General features: G+C 40.6%; 1 protein-coding gene across 5 annotated transcripts in view; it reads left to right on the top strand.

The window, feature by feature from the left end:
- Positions 1-20,768, top strand: part of PPP2R5C (protein phosphatase 2, regulatory subunit B', gamma) — a 142,628-nt gene that overhangs the window by 27,311 nt on the left and 94,549 nt on the right. For 2 of the 5 annotated variants that reach the window (XM_012647078.1, XM_012647077.1), the window contains exon 1: positions 10,398-10,630. The exons of the other annotated variants lie outside the window; for them this stretch is intronic. In XM_012647078.1, the coding sequence (XP_012502532.1) occupies positions 10,537-10,630 (94 nt within the window). In that variant the 5' untranslated portion in view covers positions 10,398-10,536. Of the gene's footprint in view, positions 1-10,397; positions 10,631-20,768 lie in introns of those variants that run through there. 5 annotated transcript variants of the gene reach the window in all.

Genomic DNA, 20,768 nt, shown 5'->3' with positions numbered 1-20,768 from the left:
AGTTGTCCAGATAATTTCTTTCTATTTTTTTTAGTAGAGACGGGGGTCTCGCTCTTGCTCAGGCTGGTCTCGAACTCCTGAGCTCAAACAATTCGCCCGCCTCGGCCTCCCAGAGTGCTAGGATTACAGGCGTGAGCCACCACGCCCAGCCATTTTTTTAATATTTTTTAACAGTGAGGTTGAATATATCTTCAGACCTGTTGATTGAAAGATTTTTCTGAATTAATTGCTTCATTTAACATTTTGGTCTAGAAGGTAGAAGTGTTAAATGTTAAATGAAGAGACCAACTTTTTTAAAGATATTTATAGGAGGAGTAAATTAACCATGGACTTTGTTTCTTGAGGCCATTCTCCCGGTTTTGGAAAGGATGGCCTGAGAGAAGTCAAAGTTACAGTGGAATAATGTCATTTATCAACTCACGAGAGGTCCTGGGGCAGAGGACTTGTTAAGTACTTGGCCTTTTGTGAAACAACTTGTTACATTATTGTTTGGAAAATTTACTTGGATTTTTTAAAATTGGCTTTTGAATAGCAGTTAAATATTTTATATTTCTTGCTCTCATAAAAATACAATATTTCACCCCCATTAAAAACAGTTTATTTTCCCATAAAAGTGAAAATTTTGCCAAAAAAGTGGGGATTTGGCTGCTTAAAAATGAATTACGCATGTATATAGGAGCTTCGGCCTCTTGCCATTGAAGAGTTATAAAGACAGAGTATGAGGAGGTTACCAGAGTGCCTGCTCTTACCCTAGTCGGCTTAGAAAGAGCTGAACAGGGGATCTCTGCTTTCATTAGTCCTTGCTTCTCTCGCGTGTTTTGATTTTGTGTCTTCCTGTGATTACCCACAATGATGAGAAGACACAGCCCTGGGCTTGGTAAGGCAGGTGCCAGTTCCCACCAGCCATCTGTGCTGTTGAGAGTAAGGGAAGATGGTCAGCACAATGACCAGGGGTGGCCCTTGCCCTTGGGGAGATAGAGGGCCCAGAGCCACTGTGGCATTCTAGCTCCAGCCCCTTGTGAGGAATTGAGAGCTGGTCACCTGAGCCTGGCCCCCCCAGCACACCCTTCTCTCCACTGCCTGGGAGCTACAAACATGGCCTTGACGTCACTCTAGACTCAAGCTCAACTCTCTCTTGGCAGCACCAGGGGTTTGGTTTCCAGCTGCCAGCTGTAATTTCACTTTAGTGTTTAGCTCAGACTTCCCCATACCTTGCCTGGATTTCTCCCAGCACCTTAAATTCAGCTCATGTATAATATCTCCCTAATATCTCTCTCTCTCACTCACTCACATACACAGAGGCCACTCCTTGGACATACTCATCCTCTCTGCAGTCTAGCACTCCGCTGCTCCTGCCTTCTCAAGTGTTTTCTGAACTTCCCTGGCTCAAACCTTCCCTATCTTTTTTTTAAATTGTGGCAAAATGTACATATTTATTATTTTAACCATTCATAAGTGTACAATCCAGTGGTATTAAATACATTCACGATGCTGTATACCCATCACCGCTATCTATACCAAAATTTTTTCATCTTCCCCCAACAGAAACTCCATGAAACAGTAAGGCTTCCCCCTCCCCTCCCCCAATCACCAGTAACCTCTAATCTACTTTCTGTCTCTATGGTTTTGCCTACTGTAGGAACCTCATTCAGGTGGAATCATACAGTATTTGTTCATCTGTATCTGGCTTATTTCACTAAACATAATGTCCTCAAGGTCCACCCATGTTGTAGCATGTGCCAGAACTTTGCTGAATGATATTCCATGTGTGGACAGACCACAGTTTGCTTATCCATGCATCAGTGGTGGACACCGGGTTGCAGAACACACTGTACACGTTATACCACTCACTACTCACGTTAACTCTTGTGTGTGTGTCTCCCATTCTAGCATCTGCCAAGGATCCAGAAAACACAGTACGTTCACTGAGGAAATGAAAAGCCCTCTGGGCCCCAGCCTGTCCTTTCTCTCCTCCCTCAGTTTCCATAGAGATGGAAACCACTCTCTGAGGTGGCCAGAACCCATCCAGGCTCAAGGTTCCCCTCACCTCACTGCCCCTCAGACTTCTTGGAAAATGAGGTTTATGACTCACTTCACCTACTGCATGGGCTGGTAAGAGTGTAGGCAAATTAAACAAAACAATTAGCATGAAAGCACTCCGATGTATGCATGCTTTACATACTTTGTGTTGGTTTCCTGTGTTCTCAGAGAAAGGAAGGAGTGTGAGCACTTGCTTTGTTTATAAGGTTTTCCAGCCTCACTACAGGGGTAAAGAAGTAAGCCAAGGCCTCAGGACACAGCACTTAGGGTGAATTTCACTTCATCTGTTCCACGTCCCTATGCTGAGCTTCCCTGTGGACGAGCTTGTCACTCAGAGGACTCACGTTAACAGGGCACAAGTGCCTGTCCGCTTGTCCTTGCTGTTGACAAGCACAAGTTCCCTGGAAACCTTTGATGGATAGCTGGATGTTAGGAATCTTTATCTGTCTCAGGAAAAAGTCTATTTTAAACTGTAAGTGAAGCCAAATTTTTTAGGTTACATTTCTCATTCAACAAAGCATACATCATCCATAGTTTCCAGTTTAAAAAAAGAAAATAGTGCTGGCCAGCATCCTGTCAGTGCACTGTGGTTATGATGCCACAGGTCTCTAGGTTCAAAAAACCAACTTTTTGTTAATTACTATAAAACTTCTTCACTAAAATACAAGCATATTTAATTTGCCTACAAAATTGCTGGAGGAGATAAAAAATAAAACCTTCAGTTGAATTTAGAAATGAAAATTTGAAAGTTTTATTTGAAACTACTATCTGGAAATAACATCAGTGGGATGTGTTTACAGGCAGTTTGTTTTTAAGTCAAGAATGAAACAGTGATGGGGGATCCAGACAATAAAGGATAAAGAATAATTCCTTTTCAAACCTTCACTTTTGTATAATGCAAAGATTACTGCATTTATGGTATTTGGTGAGAGGTCCGTGGGTGTGTGTGCCCATGTTCGGTTGTGGAGGCACTCTGGACTGAACCAGCAAGGCGCTCTTCCTTGGCACTGGCTCCAGCCCTTCACGGTGCGGCCACAGCCTCGGGAAAGGTTCAGAGGCATCGTTGTGAGACCAGCACAGAAGGCAGGTAGGCCTGACCACAGGTGGTGACTGAAAGGTGTCCACTTCTGCAGCAAGTGTGTCATGGGAGGCCTGGAAAGGGGTCTGTATCCGGAGGAATGGGAATTGCTGTTCTTGAAGGGATGCGATGGCGTATCCCTCTTAAGTATGTGCCACAGGGTAGAGGTGTGAAGAGTAGCAAGGGGGTTTAGTAAGATCAGAACTGGGTGCTACACCTGATTTATTCATTCATTCAGTATATTTGATGGGTGCCAGGAATTATATAGGGGCTGGGCTGAGGAGAGAGCCACAGAATCAGGAGGTAAGAAGAAGACTGCTCAGAAGGGGTTCATCTAAGTAGCAATCCCTTAAGTGGCTCTGCTGCAGCCCCACATTGCAGCCGGAGGGATGTCTCTGAAATGCTGTTGGTGGACAGCCCATGTTTTTCGGGTGGGACAGTGCCCACTGCTTCCTGCATTTTGCGTGTGATAGCCAGAGCTACATTTACTTGTATCCTGCCCCAGCTGGAGCTTCTCCCTCCTAGGCTGTCCACTTCCAACTCCATAGGGGGAGTGTCCTCCATACCGATGTTTGCTCTTCTTAACAATGGGAGGAGGTAGGGATACATCCCGTTTTACAGGTGAGGAAAGATCCAGCCTGGGGTTATTCAAGGCAGCCTCTTTTCCCTGTGCTGAGCTGTCCCCTCTGTCTGGTCCCTCCCCGAGCAGATGATGAAAACCTGTCCCAGTGGCGTGGCTACATTAGAGCCTCTTCTGGGTTGCATTTGCCAAGAGCTTGTTTCATCAATGGAGAAAGTGCTCCGGAGACCAAGTGAGCCCTATAGTTTAGATGAGCATATAGACTCAAATGCACAGGGGACAGACTTATGGTAAAAAAAATTTAGGCAGCTCATAATTGATTGAGGCAAGGAGTCAACATCCTCTAATCTGTGGGTTCAATTTTTCATGCCTCGTTTCAGCTAATTTCTGTTTGTGTATTTTTACATACATGATCTCATTTATCCATCACAATAAACCTTTTCTATCAGATTTCCTTGGCTCCCATCACAGCCCTTTCTCTGTTCTTAACCTATACCTGAGGCAGCACTCATTAAGGGATTCTCCCTGCTGTAATTTAACCTATATTTCTTTTTAAAAATTATTTTAAAAAAATTGTTACATTTAATTCTCATGAAAGTAATATGTGCTTGTTTTAGCAACACTGAAGGATATAAGGAAGTTTCAGAAATAATCACATGGGTCAATCCCACTGGTGGGTCTGTATCCAGAAGAAAGGACATCAGTATGTTGAAGAGATATCTGCACTCACATGTTTATTGCAGCACTATTCCCAGTAGCCAAGATTTAGAATCAACCTAAGTGTCCATCAGCAGATGCATAGATAAAGAAAATGTGGTGTATATATACAGTGGAATATTATTCAGCCATAAAAAGAGTGAAATCCTGTCATTTGCAGCAACATGGATGAAACTGGAGGTCATTGTGTTAGGTGAAATAAGCCAGGCACAGAAAGACAAATACCACACGTTCTCACTCATGTGGGAGCTAAAAAAAGGGGGATATTGTGGAGGTAGAGAGTAGAATGGTGGTTACCAGACACTGGGGAGGGGAAGGGAGAGATGGGGATGAAGAGAAGTTGGTTAAGAGGTACAAACACACAGTTGGATAGAAGGAATAAGTTCTAGTATTTGAGAGTACAGTAGGGAAATACGGTTAACAGCAATCTGTTGTATATTTCCAAGTAGCTAGAAGAGAAGAATTGTAATGTTCCCAATACAAAGAAAAGATAAATGAAGTGATGGATATCTCAGTTACCCTGATTCGATCATTCATTTCAGAGTGTATACATGTATCAGGATATCACACGTACCCCAAAATATGTACAACTATTATATATCAATAAAAAAAGAAAAAATCCATAGCCATACCTCCCCATGATGACCACTGTTGATATTTTGGAAGTGATTCTTTTTATGATCATGCTATTTCTGAAAAGTTTTATACTGCCTTTTTCACTTACGTTTTCATTATATAAATGTATAAGTATTTTTGGTGGATGGATGCATAATATTTCACTGGATGTGTGGGATAATCCCTTTGACATTAAGGTAGTTTCCAGTATTTAGAACCATAAATAAAGTATGATGCTCTCTAAAAGAATAAAATACTTAGAAATCAACTTATCAAGGAGGTAAAAGACTTGTACACTGAAAACTACAAAATTTTGCTGAAAGAAATTAAAGATGACACCAAAAAATGGAAAGACATTTTTTGTTTATGGATTAGAAGACTTAATATTGTTAAGATGTCAGTACTATCCAAAGCAATCAACAGATTCAATACAATCCCTATTAAAACTTTGACAGTGTTTTTTCCAGAAATAGAAAAATTCATCCTAAGATTCATAGTGAATCTCAAGGGATCAGCATAGCCAAACAATCTTGAAAAAGAAGACCAAAATTAGAGGACTCACACTTTCTGATTTTAAAACTTACAACAAAGCTACAGTAATCAAGACAGTGTATCATTGGCATAAAGACAGACATATAGACCAGTGGGATAGACTAGAGAGCCCAGAAATAAACCCTCAAATAGATGGTCAAATGATTTTTGACAAGGGTGCTAAGACCATTCAGTGGGGAAAGACAGTCTTTTCAACAGATGGTGTTGGGAAAACTGGATAACCACATGCTAAAGAATGAAGTGGGGCACTTACTTCACACCACATACAAAAATTAAATCAAAATGGATCAAAAGTCTAAACAAAAGAGCTAAAACTATAAAACTCTTAGAAGAAAACAGGGGAAAAGCTTCATGACATTGGATTAGATGTTGATTTCTTGGCTATGACACCAGAAGCACAGGCAACAAAAGTAAAAGTAGGTATGAAGTGGACTACGTCAACATTTAAAACTTCTCTGCACCAGAGGACACGATCAACAAAGAGAAAAGGCAAGTCACAGAGTGGGAGAACGTACTTGCGAATTGTGTATCAGATAAGGAGTTAATGTCCAAAATCATATACAGAACTCCTGCAGCAACATAAATCTGATTTTTAAATTGTGTGAAGGACTTGAATAGACATTTCTCCAAAGAATATATACAAGTGACCAGTAAGCTTATGAAAAGATGCTCAATGTGACTAATCATTAGAGAAGTACAAATCAAAACTACAGTGAAATACTTCACATTCATTAGGATGGCTGCTATTTAAAAAAATTACAAATGTTGGTGAGGTTGTGGAGAAATTGGAACTGTTGTGCTCCGTTGGTGGGAATGTAAAATGGGGCAGCCACTGGGGAAAACAGTGTGGCAGTTCTTCAAAAAATTAAAAACAAGACTACCATATGATCCAGCAATTTCACTTCTGGTTATACACCCAAAAGAATTGAAAGCAGGGACCTGAACAGATATTTGTACACTGATGTTCATAGCAGCATTGTTCACAGTAGCCAACAGGTGGAAGCAGCCCAAGTGTCATCGACAGACGGATGGATAAACAGCTATGCTATATACCAGTGGAATATTATTCAGCCTTAAAAAGGAAGTCAGTGTTAACACTTGCTTGGATGAACCTTGAGGGCATTATGCTGAGTAAAATAAGCCAGTCACAAAAGGACAAACACTGTGTGATTCCACTTGTATTAGTATCTGGAGTAGTCAAATTCATAGAAACAGAAAGTAGAATGGTGGTTGCCAGGGGTTGGGGGGAAGCAGAAAAGGGGAGTTACTGTTTAATGGATGCAAAGTTTCGGTTTTGCAAGATGAGAAGAGTTCTGTGGATGGATGGTGATAATGGCTGCACAACAGTGTGAATGTACTTAATGCCACTGAACTGTATGCTTAAAAATGGTTAGAATGGTAAATTTTATGTGTTTCAGCACAATTTTTAAATGATTATTTTAAGAAATGTGATGCTCATTTGTGGCATTTCTAGAATAGATTCCCAGAAGTAAAATTACTTAGACAAAGAATCTTGATACATATTGCCAAATTATTTTTTGAAAGAATCAGAACAATTTATAGATTTTTTTTGGCAAGGTTACATCATACCTGTACCAGTATTGAGTAATTACCATGTTAGAAAATGGTGATTTAAATTGCTGATAGGCTAAAAAATACTTTCTGATACAATTATTGATAATTTATAGTTCTTTTGTGAAACAAATCATTTAAACATTGAGGTCTCAGTGTTTTTCTAATCAATTATAGTGATACTATTAACTCCTTGCATTTATAGTATTTATATTTCCTTTTACTTGTTTTTTGGAGGGAATATACAGACATGTGTAATTTTTTAATATAGGCAATATCCCTTAGGAATTTGTTCAGTAGTTTTTAAATGTCCTTTTTTAGCTTGAGAATTGATATTCACTTTCCTTTTCTTCTAAAGGTTATGGGATTTGGAAGTGTGGTTTTTGGGTTTTTTGTGTTTGTGGTTTTTTTTTTAGCTCACTGCTGCCTCCAACGCCTGGGCTCAAGTGATCCTCTAACCTCAGTCACCTGAGTAGTTGAGAGTACAGGCGCGCCCCACCACTCCTGGCTAATTTCTTAACTTTTTTGTAGAAATGGGGTCTCACTATGTTGCCCAGGCTGGTCTCAAACTCCTGGCCTCAAGTTATCCTCCCACTTCAGCCTTCCAAAGTGCTGGGATTACAGCTGTTAGCCACCATGCCCGACCTTAATTTTTTTTTTTTATTTAACTGTTTAATCCATCTCAGATTTTGTTTTGGTGTGAAGTAAAAAGACTTAAATTGACTCTTTCCTATATGTAGTTAACCAATTGTCTGCCCCAAGATTGCCAAGCAGTTATCTAATTCTTTCCCTTTCCCTTGATTTGGCATTCATTCTTTATCATCCTGTTACATTTATGTAAATACGTTTACCAGTTGAGGGCTGTTGCTTCTATTCCATTAATCTGCCTCTAATGCCCCATCACAGCGCATTAATTCATACAGCTTTAGAGTTGGTAGGACTGGCCTTTCTCATTAGTGTTCTTATTCTTCTTGCTTTTTATTTTTCCAGGTGAACTTTAGAATTGTTTTGTCAAGCACCTAGGAAAATAAAAGGGCCGAGCTGCATTTTTATTGGAAATGCTTTAAACCTGTAAATCAATTTGGGGAAAAATTAACATCAGCATATTTACGGTATTTATACTTCTAATTCAGAAATATACCTTATCTTTATTTGTTTGCCTTTTTTCTCTATGTTATTTATACCTTAGAGTATGCTTTCTCAGTGACAGCCAGATCATATTTTTGGAGTTCTAAAGAACTACTTTATATGCCTAAGGTTTCAAAAGAGCATGGGGGAAAATCATTAATAAAGTAGAGATCCTTTGATGTGAGATCATTAGGAAAAATACATCAGAAAGTGTCTTCACTTTTTCTTTGACTTCAGTTCTGTATATTATATATAAACCTCCTCGGAGTGTTTCCCTCTATTCCAACTCATCAGCATTCCAACGAAATATTAAATCACTGGCAGGCAGGCCTCTGTCTTTTGAAAGCCCAGATCTGCAATAAGAATCTCCTTACCAAGCCCCCAAACACCTCGTTCCTAATTGTGTCTGAGTCATCTGGCATCACTCCTTGGGTTAGGAGGTGATGGTGAGTGGTAGTGAGAGCCATTGTCACTATCAGCACAGCTTCATGGTGGTAGTCCATGGCCGGTGGTCATCCTCTCCAGACAGACACAACCTGGGGATCAGCAGCAAAGTTCCAGGAGGCACACTTGCAGAGTCTGGATCCGTGTTGCGGGACTGACAGCACTTGCTCTTTTTGTCCTATGTCTGCCATTTTGGTAGCAGCAGACCAGAGCAGGTGTGAAACCAGCAGTGTGCTCAGGTGGTGAGAGCCTGATCAGGTGGCACCCCCTCCCCATGGCTAGTTAGAAATGGTCTCATGGCCAGCCATGGAATCCAGCAGTGTCTTTTGTCTCCAGGGAAAGGGGGGCAGGGGTGGGGTTTGCCTTGCTTTTATCTATTCATATATTTCAATGGCTATTGATACACACAGTAAAAACTGAATTCTTACTAGCGAGGGAGGACTTAGCCAGCATCCTGAATGGTTGTAGCCGTTCATTCGTGTGTTGGAATCTGTGGCATGCTCAGCCCCAGATGTAACTGCTAACCCATTTGTGTCAGGTGTTTCTTACTATTCTGAATTCTGTTTCGGAACTAAAGGGCTTTGTATTCTTATTCACGAGTGGGACAAATGAGTGGGGGTTGTGTGAGAAATTTATTTAAAAAGAGGGGCCAAAGTTTGGACAAACTTTCTTATTTGTGTGAAGTGAGGAATTTTTTTCAGTTCTGCCTGCCAAAGAGATTTTTCTTATAGTTTATTTATTTCCTTTTGGAGCTACTGATAATACTTCGTTTTGTAGAACCTCATCTCACCTCCCTCTACCCCATGGGACCCTATGATACTCCAGTTCAGAAATGATGTTTTGTCTCCTTACAACAGCTTTTTACCTTAACCTTTTTTGATGATGGGAAATTAAGATCTGAGTAGCTTTTAATAATAACCCCATAAAAATAAGTGAAACATCTTTAAATTTAAACAAAATATCTCAAACTTAAAAGTGTCTAGTATGTTAACATCTTTATGATACAAAAGTAAACACACTGCATTTCATTTTATGCCTTTTTTTCTTTTACTCCCATGGCCAGATGGTATAAATACCTTCATTTGTAGCACTTTCTAACTACTGAATAGAAAGCAGTTTCATTTTTCTAAACTTAATTTTTCGGGAAAAAAATTCTTCAGAGAAAACAGTGTTTGGGGATTATAAATTCATAACTTGCCCCATTAGTAGTAGGGGAAGTTGAACAAGAGTCCAAACTAATGAACTGGAATTGTATAATATTTGAATAGCCATTTGCTTTTAAAAACTGGGTTGCCAGAGTACTACCTATGATGCATATATTAAAGTAATTAGAACTAGAAAGTAGATGATGCACAGGAGAGTATAAAATACCGTTGAATTTGGGGTACCAGTTAGGGAAATGCTAAAGTTAAAGTTCATACAGACGTATACACACATACTTTTTTTGGAAGCTCTCTCGGAATCATTTGTTTACAGTCTCTCCAAGGTTATGGCCTCAGTCCTGTCCCCTAAGAAATGGGATCTTTTCCTGAAAGTTACTGAGAAATGAAGACTGCTGAAAGCCGGAAAATGTCCAAGCTTTTAGAGCACACTGACAGCCAAACAGAACGCTCTTTCCGTTTGCAGTTTTTTTTTAGTGTCATTTTAAGTTGCAGCTTCTGGCCAATCAGCGAGCTCCATGCCTGCTGACATCACGAACCAGCCAGTTCCCTCCAGCTGCAGAGAGCTTCAGTTTGTCTTTTTTTTTAAACTAAAATGGAGGCTGGTTTCTTGCCTTAAGGAGTCCATTGCCTTTCCCGCTGGAGTCTAGATGTTGACATGTAATAAAGCGGGCAGCAGGATGGTGGTGGATGCGGCCAACTCCAATGGGCCTTTCCAGCCCGTGGCCCTTCTCCATATTCGAGGTAAGTTATTGTGTGTTTCACTGAATCGGAACCTTCCGTGGGTAGTTAATAAATGGCTATTGTGCTTCAGATAAGAAAAGCAGGAAGTCCTTTTCAGCAGAATTCACTCCATTTCGCTGCAGACTTAACCAGAGGAGGTTGGGTGTGTCACTGCCGTTTGGCATTTTACGAACTACTTACAGAATGTGAGGCTTGAGAGAGGCCTTGCATGCATAGTTCAAAGCTGGTTTTTCTGCTTTCTGCTCGCTCTCCCATCCCCCTTTCAAAGCTGTGCTGATGTCAAAGGATGTGAAGTCACTGCCCGGGGAAGGCATTGGGTGGGGTGGGAGGAGAGGCGGGCCCGCCGAGCCTGGCCAAGTTGTGCGTACGCAGAGTTTCTGTTACATCTGTTCTGCAAAGGTTTCACCGGGGACACATCTCTGAATTAAATATGAATTGCAGTCAGAAAATATGCAGAATTGATTAGAAAAGAACTTCCTTTAGAAGAATTGTTTTCATTCTTGCCATGGAGCCTAAAAGAGAAATATGCTTGTGCTTTGAAATATTGAAATCTGTTGGGTCACAATTTTTGAAGTATTGGCTTTTTCATGGAATAATAGGAAATATTTTGCATTTAAATAGGCTCTGTATTGCCATTTGACTTTAAAATTAATAATTAACAGTTTGCCTCTCCTATGATTTATACATATTTTGGGTTTAAAACTTAGCTTAAAAACACAGTCACTATAGTGATTAATAGTAGTGATATATTAAACTATAGGTATAAGGGTAGTAGCATACTTAGTTGATATTTTAAGATATTTGTTATAAGGATTTTTGGTCATAATTGGGTGAAATAGAAAAATGGATTTTAAGCTTCCTCAAATGACTTTAAAATGTATAATATCACAGTTGTGCCCTAACGAAACAGTTTTAACTGTCAGAATCTCCTTTAAGGACCCGTGTTAAGGGAGGGTGGAGGCAAGATTTCCGGGTGACTAATAGCCTCTGTGACTAAAATGCCGGGCAAGATTTTTCAGACCCTAGGGTGTACCCAGGGAAGACAAAAGCACATGAATGCCCAATGTGTCGGAGTAAAATGGGTGTTGCTTTTCTCCCCAAACTATCTGTGATGAAGCTGGTGGAAATCAGCTTTCACAAATTGTCGGGCAGGCTATGGATTTATTGTTTCTGTGATACACCCAGTAAAAAGCCAAGGTTAACTACAGATAGCGTGTAGATATTTTAGTTGCAGGAACCAAGTGTGCAAGAATAAAATATAATTGCTTGGATTTAAGTTAGTTCTAAACACCAACTAGTTAGCAATAATTTTACTGCATATAAAATGTAAATTTTCATACTTTCAAGGTATCTTCTTATAAATAACAAATCATTTTAGTTTGTGAACTTTCTGGTTTTTATTAGACACTTAATGTACTAGTCATTTTTTGAATTTATTCTGAAATAGAATCTTTTAATTTTATATCTTAAACCAAACCGGCTTTTTTTTTTTTAATTCCAAGACCTTATTATGGCCAGTGTAGATTTTTTTGCTGTTGGTTAGGTGGTTGGTTGTTTGCTATATAATTGTGGAGAGAAAAAGTAATGAAGTGTATTAACCTGAAAGAGACTCGAGTTTTTAAGAAAGGGTAACCTTTAAGACCTAAGACTAACTTCTAATTCAAACAGTGGGAGTAATTTCGAATTTCAAAACTTGGAGAACTGCTTCATTTACTCATAAGGACTTTTTGGAGCAAGCATGTTAATGTGAGATTTAGCAAAATTTATTTTATTTTCTAGGCTTTTATTCGTAGTTTAACATCCAGTTAGCATTTCTGTGTGCCAAGTGCTGAGGGTCATTAAAAATGACTAAGTGACAGCCTCTGCCGCAAAGAAGCTAATGGTTCAGTGGGAGAGACCCACCAAGGGGCTCAGGTACTGGAGGGACAGAGCAGGAGCTCACGAGGAGGGTGCTGTGGAGAGACGCTGGGCAGGGGAAGGAACCAGAGAGGCTCAGCCCCGAGCTGCCTGGCTCACTCAGATCAGTGGGATGCACGGTCCTTCCCACCTATCCGGAAGGGAAAGTAGCTTACCTGGGGTCACACAGTCTGGAAGTGGTGGAGCCAGAATCCAAACCCAGACAGCTGTTTTGAATCTTTTTTTAAAAAAACAAAACTCATTTTAAAATAGAAATTTTGGCTGTTTGAAGAACATTTTGCTACAGGATTACCATATTTTTTTCCTAATGCCCTGTTATCGATTCGGTTCAGTGGCCTCTTTTTGTATAACAGTTTTGTGCCTGGAGTTCGTTTCTTATTCGGTTTACAAATATTTTTTGATCCGTACCACGTGCCAGGCAGAATCCTACCTTGGAGTATGAGCAAGTGGTGTGGCTCAGCTTTCACAGAGTGTACAGTCCACTGGGGGTGGGGGCAGCCAGGTAAACAAACGGGTAAATGTGATCACTACACTGAGTGGTAGACCCGGTCAATTTGACAGTTATTGTCCACCAGATAGTCTGGCATTTGTAATTAATACAGTGAATTAGTATTTCCTGAAAAGTTCAAGTGTGAAAGGGACATATTTTTTGAAACGTAGTGTAAATCTTTCTATCTGTACAAGGAGAGAGAGTCATCTGGAACTTGATGGCTGTAAATTTAGCTTGATGTGCTAAATTCTGTACTTCCAGCCCTGCCCAGGAGAACTGTCCAGGAGGCGGAAATGTTCTCTGTGCTGTCCACTAAGGTGGCCACTGGCCACATAAGACTGTGGAGCACTTAAAATGTGCAACTGAGAAACTGAATTTTTAATGTTATTTTAAACTTAAATAGACACACGTGTCTGGTGGCTACTGTATTGGACAGTACGGATCTAGGCTGGAATTGGCAAACTTTTTTGGAAAGGGGCCAGATTGTAAATATTTTTGGCTTTGTGGGTGGAAGGAGCCATAGACAGTAAACAAATAGGCATAACTGTGCTCCAGTAAGCCTTATTACAAAGACAGGTGACAGGCTGGATTTGGCCCATGGGCTATAGGTTACCAACCCTGTTCTAGACTATTCCCTGGATTTTTGGTTGCCTGTTAAGAATGATAAAACTTAATCAGCCGTAGACTTTCAGCTGGAGTGCTTCCTCCTGCACAGTCTGGCATGATGCTGTGAGGGGGCTTAGTGGCCAAGCCCTTGTCCCACCCTCCAGCTCACGCTTGCTTCAAGAGCTGGGTTTAAAGCAGTGACAGCCACACCAGGAAGATTTTAGTGGCCGAAAAGGAAGGGAGCAGACTTTCACTTCTTCCAGCTGGCCTTTATTGTGGGTCTCAAGAAAGTTATTAACTGCTCTCATCTTGTTCTAATCATTAGTAAACTTACCTGGTTGATGAACTACCTTTGAAAGACTCAGAAGTAGCTCCAGCCTGGTGGGAAGCTGGAGAACAAATCATTTTTTTTATGTAAACCATTTTTCCTGAGAAGTGGAGGTCAAATTATGGGAGAGTTTATTTTCTTACCGTACTTTCTGAGGCACCAATTCGTGGAAGGTCTTTACCTTTCCAATGAAAATTCAGAGAAAAATGTGGAAGTCAGGCCTTTCATTTCCTGCTGCACTAAATCTAGTGACTTACCCTATATTAATAAAATTAATAACTATACACAGTGCATGTGGTGTACTAAATTTAGAACATGCCTGCATGATGTGAAGTCAGTAAGTGCTGGTAAGGACGCGGTACCTGCTGTACCTTCATTCCCAGAAACTGGGAAGGAAAAATGTCTGAATGATGACCAAACATAAAAGACCCTTCAAAAGATCAAACCAGTGATTTTTTTCTCTCTGAGTAGTGCATCAGCTCAAAGCAAGATTTTTACTTCACAGACATCTATTTACTGTGTAACTGTAGCTCTCTGTAAAGTTACTTTATAGAAATACGCCCTTAAACCTTAACCTGTAGTGGTCCCGGATGTAATGTGGTTTCTTTTGTATTCCTGGTGGTGTGGAATGTAACCAAAGTAACAGATAACTCTCTGGGGGTGGGGGGTGTATGTTTGTGTGAAGTCTGTACACCTTTTTGTTAATTAGTCTTACTTACCCTTGAATTTGGGTATAATGTCTACTTAGGAGGTTTTTGCCTTGCAGCAAAAACGATCTCCTAGAATTTTTTCATTAAAATATGTTAACTGTGCAGAGGAATGAGAGAAAAATAAAGAGATAAGACATTAGTCAAGAAAAGGGTGTGTGTTTTTAAACTAAGGAAAAGGACAGACAGAACAAAGACAAAGTGGTTTTGGTACATCATTCTTCTAGTTCCGCATGTCAAATATAATTGCAAGGTTGTTCTTTTTTAATCCTACAGCGCTTTGCCAATTGTAACAAGCTTTTGTGAACACTCATTTTTTTGTTCCTCCCAGCACTCCTGCCTGGCAGGTGAGAAGACAAGTCCTCTCGTTTCTCCTCCCCAAGGTTACACAGCCTGTAGGGCCCCGTCCAGGGCTGCTGCCCGCTCTGCGCCAGCTGCATGGTCCCAAAGCTATGCTGGTGACTATCCCAGAAGGGGAAGCAGCATTTGTTGAGCACCTTTAGTGTGCTGGGCCAGGGCCATGCCCTCTCTCTGTCCTCTCTTCGAATCTGCCCAGCACTGTGAGGCAGGATTATCCCCATTTTTTTGTAGAAGAGAAAGGGAGCCTGTTGCCTAGGACTGCAGAGAAGGTAGTGAGACATGGTTTGAGCCTCAGGCTGACAGCAAAGCTCATCTTCTTTCTTCTGCAAAATCAGAGTGTTGAGAGACGGTGGCAAAAGCTCCTACATCATGTGTACCTTTTGATTTTTACTGTTTTCTGTACGGTATAATATATTTGAGTGTTTGAAGTTGAAAACTCATTTTGGGTTTGAATAGGAGTGTTAAGATTTACGTGCATTCGTTCTTGGTATCTGGGGAGAAAGTTGGTAATCTTCTTCCTTGCTGTCCCATTTCACTTCCCAAGTCTGCCAGGTACTAATTGTTGGCTTAGAATTCTTATCTCCTCCACAAAATCATGAGCATCCTGTTGAACTTGTTCTCTCTCTTGACACCTAGATTATAAGCTTCAGTCAGTGTCAGTGGATTGAAAATAAAAAGTTATTCCTCTGAGTGATCATTCAGATAATAGCTATCTGGTGTATTTCTTAATTAATTACTTGACCCATGGACTGGTACTTGCCGAGCTCATGAGAAGCTGTGTGAGGTGACTGTTGCAAGAGTGGACACAGGTAACCGCTCCACTCTGGGCCTTTCCCTGTCAGACCGCAAGTTTTACCACCAAGTGGAAAACTTTTTAAAATAGGGTTGTTTATCCCACTAATGTACTTTTTAAAAAGTCTTTTCTTTTTAATCTTGGAAAGACATTGGCTAAATTGCACAGGGACAAACTAGTACTACTACAGTAAATAAAATCTGGTCCTTGAATTATTTGTAAACCAAAAGCCCTTCTCGTTTTTTAAAAATAACTGAAGAGATATGATGATTAAATACAGTGAGTGAATCTAGATCGGATCCTTGTTCTAAAAAATACAAAATCAAACCTATTGGAGATAATTTGGGGGCAGGTGGAGAAGTTGAGTGCAGAATGATAACTGGATGCTGTAGAATGGTGGATAGTTTTCTAGGTAAAGTAAAGGTGTTGTAATTTTGTGGGACTATTGTTATTCTTAGGGAATGCAGACTGGAGTATTTACAAGTATCACAATCTCTGCAACTTCGAATGGTAAAGAGTAAAATAACTATAAAGCAAATGTGCTGAAGTGTAAACAGTTGCTGCATCTAGGGAAGTAGATATTCATTTAAGTATTCATTGAAATTCTACATAGATTTAAACTTTTTCATAATATTTGAGGAAAATATCGTTGTTGTTTTTTGTTTTTTTTTTTTTTTTTGAGTCTCACTGTGTTGCCCGGGCTAGAGTGCCGTGGCGTCAGCCTAGCTCACAGCAACCTCAAACTCCTGGGCTCAAGCGATCCTCCTGCCTCAGCCTCCCGAGTAGCTGGGACTACAGGCATGCACCACCATGCCCGGCTAATTTTTTCTATATATTTTTAGTTATCCAGATAATTTCTTTCTATTTTTTTTAGTAGAGACAGGGTCTTGCTCTTGCTCAGGCTGGTCTCGAGCTCCTGAGCTCAAACGATCCGCCCGCCTCAGCCTCCCAGAGAGCTAGGATTACAGGCGTGAGCCACCGTGCCTGGCCGAAAATATCGTTTTTAATAGGACTATTTTGCTTTCTTATAATTCGTGTATTTACTGGTGAGGGAAATATCTTTAAAAAGGTTCTGTTTTAGAAAAATGCAAAGGAAATGTAATAACTTAGAAATTGTTTCCTAACTAGTGAGCAGTGGGCTTTTATGTCTGAGTTTTTGCCAGGCAGTGCTGGCCCTCTGGCTGCCAACTCAAGGTGGGCACATACAGCCTGTCTTACCAAACAGTGTTTTGGTAGTGTATACCTTTTTTGGTGTTCATGGGCATTTTTACTGGTCTTTCAGAGTGTGAGTGCCTTAAGGCACACTGGAAGATAAAACCAAGGGTCCTTCTCAACTTGAGAGGCAGGAGCTTAGTGGTTAAGGGCAGGGCCTGGAGCTGCACCCCACCCACCACGGGCCAGCTAAGCCATCTTGGGCACACAGTTGACTCTGTGCCTAGAAATGGAATATGAAATGGGAATGATAACATGACCGACCTCTTTGTGTGTTTTGAAAGTTAAATGAGTTAACACACATTAAGTGCTTAAAATGGTGCCTGGAGTGTTGTAAGACTCTCAGAGTGTTAGTGGTGGCCGTGGTTACCTCTGTTGTAGGTCATATGTGGCATTTTGAAGCCCAGCAGCTTAACCACAATCTATTTTATTTTCCTACAGCTGTATTACTTATGTTTATTCATTTTGAAGCTTATCTGTCCCTCTGTCGCTCTCATATACCGAGCGTTTTCGTCTCTTGTACTTTGCTTGGCATTTCACCACCTGAAAGAAATTAGTATCATCAGTACTCCTGGAGTTTGTACCATGTTCTACTTGTAGACTATATGTAAAATTACCTACCAAGAGGATCCCAAGCACCATGTCCATGGCCCTGTTCAGAGTAGACTTACTGGTCCCCATTCAGTCTCTTTTGTTCTCATGGTCCAGTTTGTGAAGACTAGAATAAAATAAGAAATTGGCATTTATATACATGCTGTCTCCTCATTTTTTAACTCTTTTGAAGAAAAGAATTTTAACAGCATTCATAAGAAATTTTATTTTTATAAGTTAGAGATATCTGTGATTAATCCCAAATAGGGCGACTTGATGTGTCATTTCCCTTTAGTTGTTTTTAAATGCAGATGTTGCTTTAATTAGATAGCATTTGAACCAAGTGGGGTCTCAACTATAACCTTATGTCTTATTTAAAATTTTAATATTGTGGTATTTTTAATAGAATTTGAGCTGTTAACATTGATTAGGTTTTTTCAGTCTCTGTCGTTAGTAATATTTTACTCTACGCAACAAGCCCAGTTATTCCTAAGTTGCTGATTCTTTATTCTTGGTAGACTTCAAGGAAGAGGCAGGGAGTGTGCATACTTGTATATTTACATTTGTAGACAGTTTCTGCACATGTACAATTAGGAATGTTTTTTTCTTTTTTCCCAACTTTATATAGTAGGTCAGGCTTATCAAGGGGTGGCTAACCACTTTCTGAGAACTCTGAAGCCGTGAGATGCCCTTGGGGTGCTCTGTGGCCCCTGGAGCTGCAGAGCTACTTTCATGGGGTCTGCAAGGCCACGACTGTCTCATAAGAAGACCAGGATGTAGTCTGCTTTTTTCACCGTGTGGGCATTTGCCCCAGTGGTGCAGAGGCAGTGAGGGTGAAACGGCTCCTTCCACAGAGCAAGACAGTGGTGTCCAGCCAGCCGGACACCAGTCTGACCCAAGAATGTCCTCGATGAAGAATGAAATTATTAGTTTCATTTAATCTCAGCTCTGTATATACTTTTTTTTTTTTTTTTTTTTTTGAGACAGAGTCTCACTGTGTTGCCCGGGCTAGAGTGCCGTGGCGTCAGCCCAGCTCACAGCAACCTCAAACTCCTGGACTCAAGCGATCCTCCTGCCTCAGCCTCCCGAGTAGCTGGGACTACAGGCATGTGCCACCATGCCCAGCTAATTTTTTCTATATATTTTTAGTTGTCCAGATAATTTCTTTCTAATTTTAGTAGAGATGGGGTCTCGCTCTTGCTCAGGCTGGTCTGGAACTCCTGAGCTCAAACGATCTGCCCGCCTCAGCCTCCCAGAGAGCTAGGATTACAGGCGTAAGCCACTGCGCCCGGCCTGTGTATACATTTTTAATTTTGTATGATGAAATGCAAAGTTCACATAAAGCCCTTCTAGCATGCTGGAGTACAGTGGCTGTCTTGAAGAAAAGCTCCCATGCAGTTGTGAGCCAAAATAGCCACTTTTGCCAGGAACGTCATTTTTACTTGACAGAACAAAAGGCAGGCAAACTGTGATTATTAAGATTTGAATATTTGGCACATATTTTTTCAAAAATCTATGAAGTGTATCAATTCAAGAGAAACAACTGTGACACTATTTTTTGCCCATCATAAAATTTGAGCTTTCAAGCAAAATTTGAATTTTGGAAAACTTATATCTGCCAGTTGTGAGCGTGACCCCTTCCAGTGCCACCGACTCTCCCGCTGAGATGGGGGTGATGTTAACAAATGAGGTTTCTTGATGTATACAGTGGAAGATCTGCACAGCTCATGCACCAGTGTGTTCCAAATGCCTAATAAACAACGCTACAAAACATGCATGGGCAGTAGAGCCATTCATAGTGTAAGACACCCACCGCTGCATGTTCATGTCACTGAAAAGGTCATCAAGATGGTTTCAGATCCCACGTGGCACCTGAACTTCAAGAAACTGTCACTTGTTGAATCTTAACGTCGATTCAAAGAAAAATATCCACAAGTTTTGGAAAAGGCTGTTGAAATACCTCCCTTTTTCAACTAAACATGTCTGTGTGAGCCTGGGGTGGTTTTTTCCCCATATACTTCAACCAAAATATTAATCACAGGAAATTGAATACAGAAGCAGATAGGCAAATCTATCTGTCTTCTGTTAAGTCAGACATTAAAGATCATGTAAAAATGTAAAACAGTGCCATTTTCTTGCTAATTTTTTGAAAATAAAGTTATTTTTATAATGATGTTACTTAACATGAAATGAGCTTATTGCTATTTTAAGTGAATTAATAAGTAAATTTTTTTTTTTTTTTTTTTTTTCTCTGAGACAGAGTCTCACTCTTTTGCTTGGGCTAGAGTGAGTGCCGTGGCATCAGCCTAGCTCACAGCAACCTCAAACTCCTGGACTCAAGCGATCCTCCTGCCTCAGCCTCCTGAGTAACTGGGACTACAGGCATGCGCCACCGTACCCGGCTAATTTCTCTATATATTTTTAGTTGTCCAATTAATTTCTTTCTATTTTTAGTAGAGGAACTCCTGAGCTCAAACAATCCGCCCGCCTCGGCCTCCCAGAGAGCTAGGATTACAGGCGTGAGCCACCGCGCCCGGCCAATAAGTAAATATTTTTAAAATTCTTTAATATGGTCAGTATCAACGGATATAACCCCGTAATCAAAGCTCGTTGGGGTCCTTCCTCTTTCTAATGGTGTAAATGGGTCCTGACACCAAAAAAATCCAAAATTCTTGGTCTAGGAAATCTCTCTAGGCTGGATGTGTCTCTGACCCTGTTTTTACCAGGCCTCTGTGGTTTTTCCCCTCTTCCCCTTGAGGGGGAAAAACAAAATCACAGACTAAGTAATCAGTCAGTTTAACCCCGTAACTGGTCCCTCGGGCCTAGTGAGAAGTGAGAGCATCTAGAGCATCTAGCACCCTGGCCCACCTGAGCCTCCCTTCCGCCTTGGTCAGTTTCCTTCTAGCTTTTTCAAATCTTTTAAGATCCATTTTCAGTTAATTTACATATGAGTATAGGTACGTTTACATTTTATCTTAATTGTAAATAAAACTAAAATTTTCCCGGACCTTATCCCCCAAATTGGTCTACTGTCCCCCACATCTCAAAGTGACTATCCTTTGGAATTTGCTATGTGTCATTTCAGACCTTTCTCTCTCTCTCCTCTTTTCTCTTCTCTCCTCTTCTGTCTTCTC

This window comes from Propithecus coquereli, unplaced genomic scaffold (assembly GCF_000956105.1).
Source record: "Propithecus coquereli isolate 6110/MARCELLA unplaced genomic scaffold, Pcoq_1.0 Scaffold256, whole genome shotgun sequence".
Taxonomy (NCBI): domain Eukaryota; kingdom Metazoa; phylum Chordata; class Mammalia; order Primates; family Indriidae; genus Propithecus; species Propithecus coquereli.
Note: the sequence above shows the minus strand (reverse complement) of the source record. Positions and strands in the feature narration are given on the sequence as shown.